The 13,044-nt window shown below is 39.4% G+C and overlaps 1 protein-coding gene across 3 annotated transcripts in view; it reads right to left on the bottom strand.

Annotated features, from left to right (window-relative positions):
* Window positions 1–854: 854 nt before the first annotated feature.
* LOC111159485 (RIC3 acetylcholine receptor chaperone) overlaps window positions 855–13,044 on the bottom strand; it is a 63,181-nt gene continuing 50,991 nt past the window's right edge. For 2 of the 3 annotated variants that reach the window (XM_022521997.1, XM_022521995.1), the window contains one exon: window positions 4,272–4,988. In XM_022521997.1, the coding sequence (XP_022377705.1) occupies window positions 4,516–4,988 (473 nt within the window). In that variant the 3' untranslated portion in view covers window positions 4,272–4,515. Of the gene's footprint in view, window positions 4,989–13,044 lie in introns of all 3 variants that reach the window. The other variant, XM_022521994.1, reaches the window with a different exon arrangement.

Below are 13,044 nucleotides of genomic sequence, written 5' to 3'. Positions count from 1 at the left end.
GCTCTTGTTTGTACTGGTTCCCTGTCTTTCTGTACCTCCAGTTTGCAGTCTTGTCATCTCAGGATATGGGGGGAGAGGCACAGCAGAACCGGGGGTCTAGATTTAGTTTAATTTTCTGACCAAGTTGAGAGGCAAGTTGGTCTTTGGTCTTACAGAGAGCACTATTGCACTTAGCTAAGTGATTCTGAGCAAACCACATGATTTTCCTAGGTTGTTTTCTCATCTACACACCAAGGAATTGGGCTGTCAAAGCTTTCGGTAAGAATCAGGGTGAATGAAAAATGATCCTCGCTTTCATCACTACCATTTCTGGCTCGTCACTGTGCCTTTTTTCTTTCCTCAGAATCATGTCACACCCATTCCTCTCTTCTGTTCAACTGCCCCTCTCCCTTCCCCCATCAGGGTCCAGGCGGAGCTGCACATTTAGGCCAAGATCCAGAGTTTCCTAGAGTGTGATTTTGAGTGGCTTACAGAGGGAAGCCTGACTCTGGCCTCTTTAATCCTGCAGAGTTTCGAAGGGCCCTTGGTCAGGATGGGTGGCACTTCTCTTGCTGGGAGCATCCATTTAGTCAGTTTTCCTAACGCCTAGAATGTGTATGTCCATTTGCACAAGATTGTCTTTTCCTATTTTGGAGTGGTCATTTTTATTTTTGTTCCAAATTATCTGGAGTTTTAGACAAACTTGCAAAACTGTGCTTTTATTAAGTGACTTTTTGAATAAACTCTTTGGTATTCTTGAGCAAATGTATTTATTTACTGGTATGTGCAATGACAAAGTTGGTATTTTCCCATGTTGACATTATATATGTTGTAGAACTTAGTGTTTGTCTAAGTACAGACCATATAGCAACAAATTAAACTTGAACTGTTTCAACACTACTGTGTACTTTTTTCCTATAAAAGGGGAAAAAACATTTCTTACCTACAAGTGTTTTCCTATACCATTCATTCCATTTGTCCTGAGAGCCTGGGGGTGGGGGGTGGGTAGGAAGGGCTCACAGCTGGTTTGGAAAAACTACCGCTGTCTTCCCTGTGGCCGAGCTTGTCATATTTAAGGCTGGGAAGGGCTGGATAGAAGAGACTTTGGTTAGAGTAGTTCTCTGTGAGCAGGTATGGTTTGGTTCCTCAGTATGCCCCTAGGGGCCTGGTTCTTAGGACAAAAGTAAATAGAGCTGGTTTATTTTTTTTTACCCTAGATTTGGAGTTTTTAGGTGGCCAAGACGTTGAAAAAACCACAGCCCAGCTCCTTGGCTCCGTGGGAAACAGCAGATGCAGGTTCTAACCAGAGGTTTTTATTGGTTAGTGGTCAGATGAAAGACAAATCTTTTAAACAGCCACAGTCAAGGTGACCATAGGTCCAGGGCAGTCCCAGTTTATACCTGTTGTCCTGGCATCATTCTAATTCAAGCTCCCTTTTTTCGGGGTGTCTTAGTTTGGACCATGAGTTATCTGATCACCCGAGCCATAGCAGACACAGAGAGAGTGGTTCTCGTAAGCCATCTCTTCTAAAGGTCAAATATGCCTCCATTCTTCAACATGCTTTCCTTCCTGGGCCTAGTATTTTTTTAGAGCATGTGCACTGCTAGTCCTGGAACTCACAAGGCACTTTCCTTGTGCTCCTCCTCGGACCAGGAAAGGTGCTCTCCTGACTGGCTCACCCACCTGACTTAGCCAAGCATGGTCCCAGGTGATGCCCTTGTTTCCTAGGCCATTTATCCATCCCCAGAGCTAGGACTTCATGCTCTGTGCCACAATGCTCTAAGGGCACTGAGGACCTAGTAACTCGGGTCTGATCAAGTTCACAGCCCAGGCCAGTTCTGAGAAGTGAAGACCATAAGGAAAGAGCACATATGACAACAAAAGCCAGTCCTATGATTTTGGTCATCCTGGGTTGTATATACACGTAATTGTCATCCATGAAGGATAAAATAATTCTGGGAAATCCAAAAAGTACTAATGTGAATGACCAAATACATCAAATTTCTAAAACATAAGTATGTTAATATATCCCAGCTGTATAAGCCAACCAAGAGTTGTGGGCAGCAGGAACTTCCATGAACTCTTAGTACTTCTGGCAGGAGATGGTTTCATAAGCCAATTTCCCCCAAAGATTAATATTCAAAATATAGAGTTGGTTACACGACAACTTACATACCAGCCTCATAAAAATGCCTGAACATGCACATACTTCTGCACTTGTCACTGTTTTGTCCAACACCACTCTGCCAAGAATGACCGTTCTCTTTGTTGGCCGCTGGAGAAGTCTTAGCATGCCCGAAGATCCAGCTCTGCAGTAAAGCTTCTTGGAAGTACTTTGGCAAAAATGATCTCTGTGTTTCTGCAGATTTGGATCCATGTCTCAATTACAGCATAAAACCTTATACAATAAAAGTAAGTTAGCTACCACCTAGTGAGTGGTTAGCATGGAGAAGATGGGAGGGCCAGTGTGGTTTTAAATGCACTGATGATTCACATATAATTCTCCTACTCACCCTGGGAGAGCTGGACTTCGACTCCCCTGTGTCAGGAGAAAGCCAAGACTCAGAATAGGCAGGGATGGAATCATGACCAGTATTTCTCTGCCTACAGAATTCATAATCTTGAACCCTTTTATTGTTAATCATTCATTTTAAAAAACTGGGCAAGGTTCCCATTCTAAACTTTGTTTCTTAAAGGTAGGAACTAAGGCTCTGTTCCTACTCCCCAGCTCTGGGCAGTGTCTGCTAAATGAATAAATGAATGAATAAGCTGGAAAGAAACAAGCATCTCTAATAAGGGAACCATATATACGGAGGCAGAAAAGAAGGAACCAGGGACCCAGGACTCTTTATAAATCAACTGCTCATGGTGAAAAAGGGGAAAGAACGGGGAAAATGATTTATCGAAACAGTAGAGAGCACGTACGTTCTTTTGTTTACCGTGAGCATTACATCTAGACCACTTCTCGTACATTTTAAACTACACTCTTGAAAGTGAATCAAAGGTTCCACACACAGATGGATGCAGTATACTTTCCTACAGACTCAATCTTCAATGACTTCTCTGTAACAAGAAATGTTAATTTCATTAATAAGAAATGCTTAGTAGTAGCTGACATATTATCTAAATATCCCATAACTTTCTGATAGCAGTCTATATGCTTATATGTTTGATTTCAACTATTTTTTTCTGGCATTTTAGTTGGCCAGGAACAATGGAACTCCAAAAGCCCTTTCAACCTTTACATCATTTCTTAGTTTTCAAGTCTTCCACATTCCATGCCAAGGAATGTTCTCGGGAATGTGTCCTCTTTAAACTCTCAGGTCCTACATCTAAACTGAATTTACTCATCCTTACTAGACAGGATACATGGGGGCCATCTTACCTCAAGACATGTGACAAGTGCACCTTAGAGATTAGGTCTTTAGTTTCGTCAAAATCCTCCTAGTCTTGACCTACCTCCTCCTTTTCCCAGCTTTCTCAAAAGACCCAGATACCTGAATATAGAATAGTCTCTTCCCCTGGGCACTGCTATACGTTCTCTGCAGCAGACACACACTGCAACTTTCCTTTCAGGTTGGCACTTTGTCTATAAGTTCAGTCCTCGGTAAGAACAAATTTCCCAGAGGGCACAACATTTAGAAATAGCTTCTAGACAGGGACTGTCCTTAAGTACATGGGTTCGCTCCCTACCCTCGGCTCTCCAGCCTGGGCATCTCGAGGAGGACCACCGCCCTTATGCAGGTTTTTGTGTAGCCTCACCAGCCTCCAACCTTGGCTCTGCAGGACAGAGATTAAAGTCTCTATTTAAAGCTTCCTCTGGCCACTGAAGGCCAGAGGTACAAAGATGCTTCTGGGCTGGCAGTTCTGTGAAACAGAACAGGGATAAAGGAAGTGAGAGACCCAGCAGCAGCAGAGTAACAGTCCCTCAGCTGATCGCTGCACTCATTCACAGGGCGCTGGGAGCCTTCTGCTACTCTGGGGAAAAGCAGGCATCTGAGGCAGCAACAGTGCTCCTAAAAAGGCCCCCACTGTGAGGAAGGGGCTTCAGTTCGCACAGCAGTCTTCCCCTGCTCTGGCCCCATCATACCCTCTAAGAAAATGTTCTCTTCTTAAACCCAGAGGACCACGAACCTGCTCAAGGCCCACAGAGTAAGGCATCCTGGACTCTCTAATCCTCACTTCTGCAGCCTTAGGTCCTCATCATGTGTAAACTGATGTCTGTTCATAGGTACACCATCTGGTACTCCCAGCTCGAAGAGTCAGACCTCTGCCCCTGAGTGCACAACAGATCAAACATAATTACTCAGTGGATCAGCTCTCTGGTGGAGAGGCATGGTGGGAAAGAGTGAAGCTGTACTGTGTTTCTACTAATTGCTGTGGTGTTTTACAAGGTGACAGGTGTGTGAGCACCAGGAAGGATACATGATATCCATGGTAGTGGCCTGATTAGCTAGGATATTTAAATACAGAATGAAGTTTAGGGCACAGGGCCAAGGATGAAAACTGAGACAGGATAGAAAGGTCACCTTGGCACTAGAGTAATGGATACTTCCCCAAATCAGCTGTTTTCAACTCAAAACTCTGGGGGTTCCGCTTCCTCAGCGTGCCACCTGTATGCACTTTATCAGGGCTGATGCCCAAGCCGCCATCTCTGAAGTCTTGAGGCCAGACTTCTTTGGTGGTTTCCTCTTGCTCAGTGTAAGTGTCCGCACTGAATCCAGCATTCTCTGCCAAGACCGCAGGATCCTCTTCTTCATGAAAGCAGCAGGAGCAGGTTTGTGGCTTTGGGTCACATGAGGTAACAGAATTCTCTTCCTGGGCTCTGGGGTCAGTGGGCATTTCCCAGCCCAAATGGTCTGATTCTTCACCTTCTAGCACTCCGATTCTTTCAGCTAGTTCTTCAGCAGAGGGCTCTTTGGGGTCTGGGTAATCCACCAGGATTGTTTCTTGCCTATGCTTGATGCAATCTGAAAGGTCATAAATTGGGTAAGTCTCTTCAGGGTAACCTAGAGAAAAAAGTAGCACAAAGTCTTACAAAGAATGTCTCTTCAACAGAAAGTATCAGGCTCAAAGAATCTTCTCAGGCAGCAGCCATCCTAGCCCAGCAAGTCCATTCAAGAAATCTCTAAGATGGGGGCGCCTGGGTGGCTCAGTGGGTTAAAGCCTCTGCCTTCGGCTCAGGTCATGATCTCAGAGTCCTGGGATCGAGCCCCACATCGGGCTCTCTGCTCAGCGGGGAGCCTGTTTCCTCCTCTCTCTGCCTGCCTCTCTGCCTACTTGTAATCTCTGTCTGTCAAATAAATAAATAAAATCTAAAAAAAAAAAAAAAAAAAAAAAAGAAATCTCTAAGATGACTAACAGTTCTAAAGTTTTACTTGAATAAATTCTTAGCGATCTGGTGGACTATTCAGTGTTTTTTGAAATGCAAACCAACTCATTTTGGTTTGTATCTCAAAAAACACTGGGATAGTCCGCCAGATCGCTAAGAAGAAAATCCTTTCTCAAGTCCAGGGTGGTTAGGGCAGGGTAGAAGTCTCGCCCCTCTGGCTTCTGCAGTAGTGACAAAGATTAAACAAAGTGAGCCTTCAATTAAAAAAAAAAAAAAGTACCAAACACCAGATGGAGAGAGCATTAGCTCAAGGCTATTGTTTATAATTTCTATTTGGATCCATTTCTGAATCTTCCTAGGACTGGTGTTGGGGTTCGGAGGGGGGTGGTTAGTGGGTGGAGAAAAGGAAGACTAAGGCTTTGGAAAAAAAAAAATACCACGAGGGCTCTGACTAATGGAAACAACTGAAATGGCTTGCAAGTGTCAGAAAGAGAGAGCACACTTCAGCAAGACGTGCCCAAGATCCCAAAGGACAAGCACTGCGTTTTCACAAGACACAATTCCCATTATTGGCTTCTTTGTCCCCATAAAATGGAACAAAAGAAGACAACAAACCAGGAAACAAAATGAGTAATACTGGTACTGAATCCTAGCTAGGATAATGAGAAAAGACGAGATGTTGCCAAATTAAAGGATGAAATGAAATAAATCTGTGTCAGCCAAGCTGCGTGGAAAGCAGCAGATGGACCTTGCTGGACTCACACACTGGCCCTGGCCTAGCAGCCAGGGGCCGGGCACAATGTGGGAAGCCGGAGAATGCACAATCCATTTGCACACTGTGATAATTGGCAGGTTCAACCTGAATGCCAACCACTTTTTTGCCTGCAAAGTCTGAAAAGCAGGGTTTTTTGATGCAGTGGAGTGTGGAGAGACATATTTTAACAACATTTACTGTTGTTTTTTTTTTCTGATTATAAAAGTTATACAAACTCATTACAGAAAATTTTTAAAAACACAGACAAGTTTTAAAAAGAAAACACAAGTCACCCAGAATCCCACCACTGATAATAATTTGTTGTGTTACTTCTGGCCTTTTTATCGTATATAAACATACTGTGTATAAAATGTTACACTCTGATTTCTGAAATTCAACATTCTATTGTGAGCTGCAAAATATCCCATCATATAGCTACATAACTGACACGACTGGCCGTGTCTCTTCTGTAAGACATGTAGTCTTTCCAATTTTTTTTAAAAAAATGATGATATGTTAGTCACCATACAGTACATCATTAATTTCTGATGTATTGTTCTAAGATTTATTGTTTGCCCAGTGCTCCATTCAATCTGTGCCCTCTCTAATACACAACAAGGGGATCAACCATCCCCCCACCTGCCTGCCACCCAAACGCTCTGTTTCCCAAGTCCATAGTCTCTCATGGTTCATCTCTGACGCCGATTTCCGCCCCCTTCATTTTTCCCTTTCCAATTTCCCCTTATTATAAGTAACATGGCAGTTAAGATCTCTGAATATAAATCTATGTCCACTTCCCTACTTCTTTAAGACAGACCACTAGAAATGAGAGAACTCAAGGGACTAGACATTTTCAAAGCCTGTTTTTACACTCCACCAAATTGCTTTCCAGAAGAATGTATATTTTCTGTTCTACCAGTGATATAAAAAATTGTCCATCTGATCACATCCTCATCATCACTGCCAGTGGCATGTGAAGAATCTTGCCAAGGCAGTGTCAGTCCACTGGCTTAACTGTGGACAGAATGCTAGGTAAAACAGAGCTTAGCTATCCACAGCCCTCAACAGCCTACTTGGTCAAGGACAGGGGCTGGAGCAGCTTACTTGCTAGTTAGCTCTCAGCCATGAATACTTAAGAGAAGTCCACTTTATTCTCTACACCAAGGACCAAGCTTACCTTTGGAGTTCCATGGCTATCTGCTTTTGTTTAATAGGGGAAGGCCTGCTAAGGAAAACAAATAGTGACTCACAAATGGGCTGCTGAGGTTCCTCATTATCAGCCAACATCACTGGTTATTTAAGAACTTCATTAAAAATATGAGCAAGCTATAAAACTCATTGATCCTATGAAGTCAGCAGGGGAACCAAAAGAAGCAAACTGTGTAAACAGCCCCTAAAAAGAACAACAGTCAATGTTGGAAACAGGAGTTATCACCTTGTAACTGATATTCCCAGTACTGATATTCCCAGTAATATTCAAAAAAGTACTGCACTGGTAAAACCCAACCAGACTTCAATATAAAAAGGGAAGCAAACAGGAAATAAGAGCTGTTAGAAATAGAAAATATTTAAACTTGAAAAAGGAAGAAAATAAAATGGACAGGTCTAAAAGCCAAATTAGTAATACCAGAAGTAAATGTATAGGAATTCTTCTAAAACAAAGGTAAAAATGACAAAGTAATGGAAATTGTGAGGAAAAAAAAAAAACACAGACTACACTGAAAACTGATCCAGGACATCCAATCTCCAAATTGCTGGAATTCCAGGATGAGGGCAGAGTAGGTTAAATGGAAACAATAATTAAAAAAAAAAAAGTTACAAAAGAAAATATGTAGCTGAAGAAAGACTCAAGTCTTCAGATGGAAAAGAGTCACTAAATGCTAGGCAAAAATACTATGAAAAATCCACATACACACACTCAGATATATGCCAGTGAACCTGCCCAAATGCAGATGTTTAAGTATTAAAAGATCATATGTTTCCAGCCAGAAAACTAACTTAAAACAGACTGCCTATTGAGAAAAAGAATCAGGCTGTAATAAGATTTCTCATTTCCAACATCAAATGAAAGATAATACAGCAATGTTTTCAGACTTACAAAGAAAAATGGTATGATCAAATTATTTGTATAAAGGTGAAAAATGGTATGTGTAGATATCTAAGTACTCAGAAAGTACACCAATCTATAAGGGGATGAGAGGGTAGGGGGTGAAGGTACTTAAGAATTCTGACAAACACACACACACACAAATTAAAAATTTTGAGAACATACTGTATATGAAAAAGTGGTAAACAATGAATTAATAAGAATGATCAATGTAAACTAATTTTGATAATGTGGTTAGAAATTAATGCCATTTAATGGCTAGAAATTGTTGAAATACTTAAAATAGGCTAATATATTTGAAAGTTAGTATCACTTGGGAGCTAAAATTCTATATACTTTCAACATCACCTAAGAGAAAGACAGAAAATAAACCTGATAAAGATTTTACCTTATTTGGGAACAAGATTATATAAGAAGATTTGCAATTTAGAGGAGAAAATGAATTCCAATTTTCATTTCTTTGATTACTAGAGAGATTGAAGTACTTTTTAACATTTTGTAGCAAGGTGCATTTTTTTCTTTTGTGCACTGCTTACACGGGAGGATACAGTGTTTTATAAATTATAGAAGGCTTTATATATTAAGGGTATCGACTTCTTTTCAGTCGTTTGTTACAAATACTTTTTCTAGTTTAGTGTTGGGTTTAAGTTGTGTGGTGTTCTCTAATCTACAGAAAGTAAAGGTTTTACATATTTAGGGTACATTATCCTTTCCTTTAAAATTTTTTTCATTGCTTTTAAAAAATTTAATTGCAGTTTCACATGTAGTTGTAAAAAAAATATATATAGAAATCCCTCTTGTACCCTTTACCCAGTTTCTCCCAATGGTAATATCTTGCTAAGCTATACAACAGTACACAGAATAGGTGTAGCAATAAAAGGGCATAAGGGATCCTTGTGGATATTCTATATAGAACATTTCTACCACAAGGATCCCTTATGCCCTTTTATTGCTACACCTATTCCCTCTTGCCCCCTATTTCCTCCTTAACTTCTGGCAACTACTAGTCTGTTCTCCATTTCTATAATTTTATTTAAAGAATGTTATATAATTGCACAATATGAAAACTTTTGGAATTAGACTTTTTCACTCAGTATAATTACCTGGAAGTTCATCCACATTGTTGCATGTATAAATTTCTTTTCATTGCTGAGTAGTATACCAAAGTATCAGCACACCACAGTTTGTAACCATTCACCTACTGAAGGATGTTTGGGTTGTTAGCAGTTTGGGGTGACTATAAATAAAGCTGCCATAAATATTCATATATAACTTTTATATGAATTTAAGTCTTAAGTTCTGGGATACATGCCCAGGAGTGCAACTTTCAGGCTGTACAGTAGTTGAAGGTTTGTGTAACTGCCAAAATGTTTTGCAGAGTAAGTGTACATCCCCGCCAGCAATGTATGAGTGGATCTAGTTTCTCCATGTCCTTGCCAGCATTTGGTGTTGTTACTGTTTTTTATTTTAGCCATTCTGACAGATGTATTGTGGTTATTTCATTGTGATTATAATCTTCAGAGAGAATTCTTCATGTTTTTAGCTGATTTCTGTTCTGCTCTGTGCATATATGTGAAAGAACTACCCAAGGCCAGGAGAAGAACTACTGACAGCATTAGGCCCAAAAATTCTTGGCACTCATACATAGCTGGGAATAGTTCATGTTCCTACTAGCCACCGTAGAAAAACATTGTAGAGCCATCAGACAGAATCCTAAGAAGGGTACTGCCTTATTAGTGGGGCTAAATTAGCCAGAGTAAAGGCTGCTCTGGACCCATTATCACAAATCTTAAAAACAAGCCTTAAAGGAATCCACCTGATTTAGGTAACTTAACTGTGGGTTAAGAAGAAGTCCAACAACTATTTAAAGTAAAATCCAGAGTCCAATAATGTAAAACCTGCAATATCCATCATCCAGTCAAAATTTACTAGGCATGCAAAAAGGGCATGAAATTAGGCCCCACAGCAAGGAGAAAAATTAATCACTAGAAATAGACCCAGATGATAAGATTAGCAGCTAAGACTATTAAAGAAGCTATTACAAATATGCCTTATAAAGAAGGTACAAGACTATATGAGAAATGAAATATTTAAGAAATGAAAGATGTAAAAAAGACCCAAACAGAATGTCTAGAAATTATAATATCTGAATTAAAAATACATCAAATGAGACTAAGAGGAGATCATATACTACTAAAGAAAAGGTTAACAAACTAAAGGCACATCAAGAAGAATTATCCAAAATTAAGCATGGTACGTATTAGAGAACAGACTATACACAACCTATAGGGCAATTTCAAAAGTCTAAACAAATGTGCAACTTAAGAATCAGAAATGGTGAGGAGGAAGATAGAAAGAGAAAGAGAGAGGTTATTAATAAAATAATGGCCAAAGTGGTTGTGTTGGGGGGAATCAATCAAGGATCGAGGCTGCCACCTTTAGAAACTAGAAAAAGAAACTGCAAATTAAAACAAAGGGAGCAGAAGGAAGAAAACAATAAAGCAGAGAAATCAAGGAAATAGGAAACAGAAACCAAAGTACAGTTCTTTGAAAAGATATAAACCTCTGGCCAGTCTGATCAGGAAAAAATTTAGAGAAAGAACAAATTACCAGTATCAGGAATAGAACAGAGAACATCCCTATACATTACATACATTAAATGAATATAAACAACTTTATTCTAATAATACATTTGACCATTTAGAAGAAATACATAAATTCCTTGAAAGAAACAAGCTATGAAAGCTCATTCAAGAAGAAATAATCTGTGTAGCACTATATGTGTTAAAGAAATTCAATTTGTAGTTATGTAAGTCTTACCAATAAGAAAACTCTAGGCCCTGATGGTATCACTGGAAAATTCCATATTTAAGAAAGGAAATAGCAATTCTATACAAATGCTTCAGAAAATACAAGGAACACATTACAATGCATTACCATGCAATCAAAACCAAAAAGATGACAAGAAAGCAAAAGCACAAACAAATATCCCTTATAAACACAAAATTAAAAAGTCCTTAGCAGGGCACCTGGGTGGCTCAGTGGGTTAGGCCTTTGCCTTCGGCTTGGGTCATGGTCTCAGGGTCCTGGGATTGAGCCCCGCATCGGGCTCTCTGCTCAGCGGGGAGCCTGCGTCCCCCTCTCTCTGCCTGCCTTTCTGCCTACTTGTGATCTCTCTTTCTCTGTCAAATAAATAAAATCTTAAAAAAAAATTTAAAAAGATAAAAAAAAAAGTCTTTAGCAAATTGAACCTAGCCATATAGAACATCATAACAAAATAGATTTTATCCCAGGAATGTAAAGTTGTTTAAACATTCAAAAAAAAAAAATCAATGTAATTCACTGAATTAATAGATGAAAACAGAAAAACAAGATCTCAGTTAACAAAAAGCATTCCGCAAAATTAAATATCCATTTGTGATTAAAAACTCTCAGCAAGGGCGCCTGGGTGGCTCAGTAGGTTAAGCCTCTGCCTTTGGCTCAGGTCGTGATTCCAAAGTACTGGGATCGAGTCCCACATCGGGCTCTCTGCTCGGCAGGGAACCTGCTTCCTCCTCTCTCTCTCTCTCTCTCTCTCTCTGTCTACTTGTGATCTCTCTCTGTCAAATAAATAAATAAAATCTTTAAAAAAAAAAAAACAAACCTCTCAGCAAAGTAACACTGGGAGGAAGGTTCCTCAACCTGAAAAGGAGCATCCATGAAAAGCCAACAGCTCACATCATACTAATAATGGAGAATGTGTGAGGGCTTCCCCCTAATATCAGGAAAGCAAGGATGTCAGGCCTCACCACTTCTATTCAGTATTGTGTGACAGTTTCTGACAAGTACAATAAGGCAAGAAAAATAAAAGACATATTGATTGGAAAGTTAGAAGCAAAACTGCCTATTCACAATTTGATTCTCTATGTAGAAAATTCTATGAAATTTAATCTTAAGAGATCTAAAGAAAAAAAGCTACTAGAACTAAGTGTGTTTAGAAAGGTGATAGGAAACAAGGTCAGAATAAAAAAATAATTGTATTTCTATATAGTAGCAAGCAATTAGAAATTTTAAAATAAACACAATATCTTCAAAAATATGAACTACTTAAGCATAAGTTTATAAAACATGTATAAGATGTATACATTGAAAACTATAAACTGAAAAATTAAAGATCTAAATAAATGGTGAGATGTAAAATGTTCATGTACTGAAAGATTCAATATTGCTATAATGTTAATTCTTCCAAATTGATCTAAAGATTCAATATGATGCCGATAAGAATCTCACTGGACTTTTTCATAGAAACTGACATACTGATTCTACATTTATGTGAGAATATGAAGGGCCTAAAATCACCAAAATAATTTTGAAATAAAAGGGGGAAAGAAAAACCAAGTTGAATTTGTGCTACCTGATTTCAAGACTTAATATACACAGTGATAAAGACATTGTGATATTGTTAGAAGTATAGACATGATTTCACTCATATGTGAAATTTAAGAAACAAAACAAATAAAGAGAAACAGGGGTACCTGGGTGGCTCAGTTGGTTAAACGTCTGCCTTTGGCTCAGGTCATGATCTTGGGGTCCTGGGATCAAGCCCCACATCAGCCTCCCTGATCAGTAGGGACTCTGCTTTCCCCTCCCCTGCTCATCATCTCTCATTCTCTCTCTCTCAAATACATAATAAAATTAAGAAAAAAAAAAGCCTCAGACTCTTAAATATAGGAAACAAATTGGTGGTTGCCAGAAGGGTGAGTAGGGGATAGATGAAATAGGTGAAGGGGATTAAGAGTCGTCAGTTATCACGATGAACACTGAGTAATGTATAGAATTGCTGAATCATATTGAACACCTGAAACTAATAACATTGTATGTTAATTATACTTG

Source organism: Enhydra lutris, unplaced genomic scaffold, assembly GCF_002288905.1.
Source record: "Enhydra lutris kenyoni isolate GAN:26980312 unplaced genomic scaffold, ASM228890v2 scaffoldscaffold68, whole genome shotgun sequence".
Taxonomy (NCBI): Eukaryota; Metazoa; Chordata; class Mammalia; order Carnivora; family Mustelidae; genus Enhydra; species Enhydra lutris.
The sequence above is the reverse complement of the archived record's forward strand: the minus strand, read 5'-3'. Positions and strand labels throughout refer to the sequence as shown.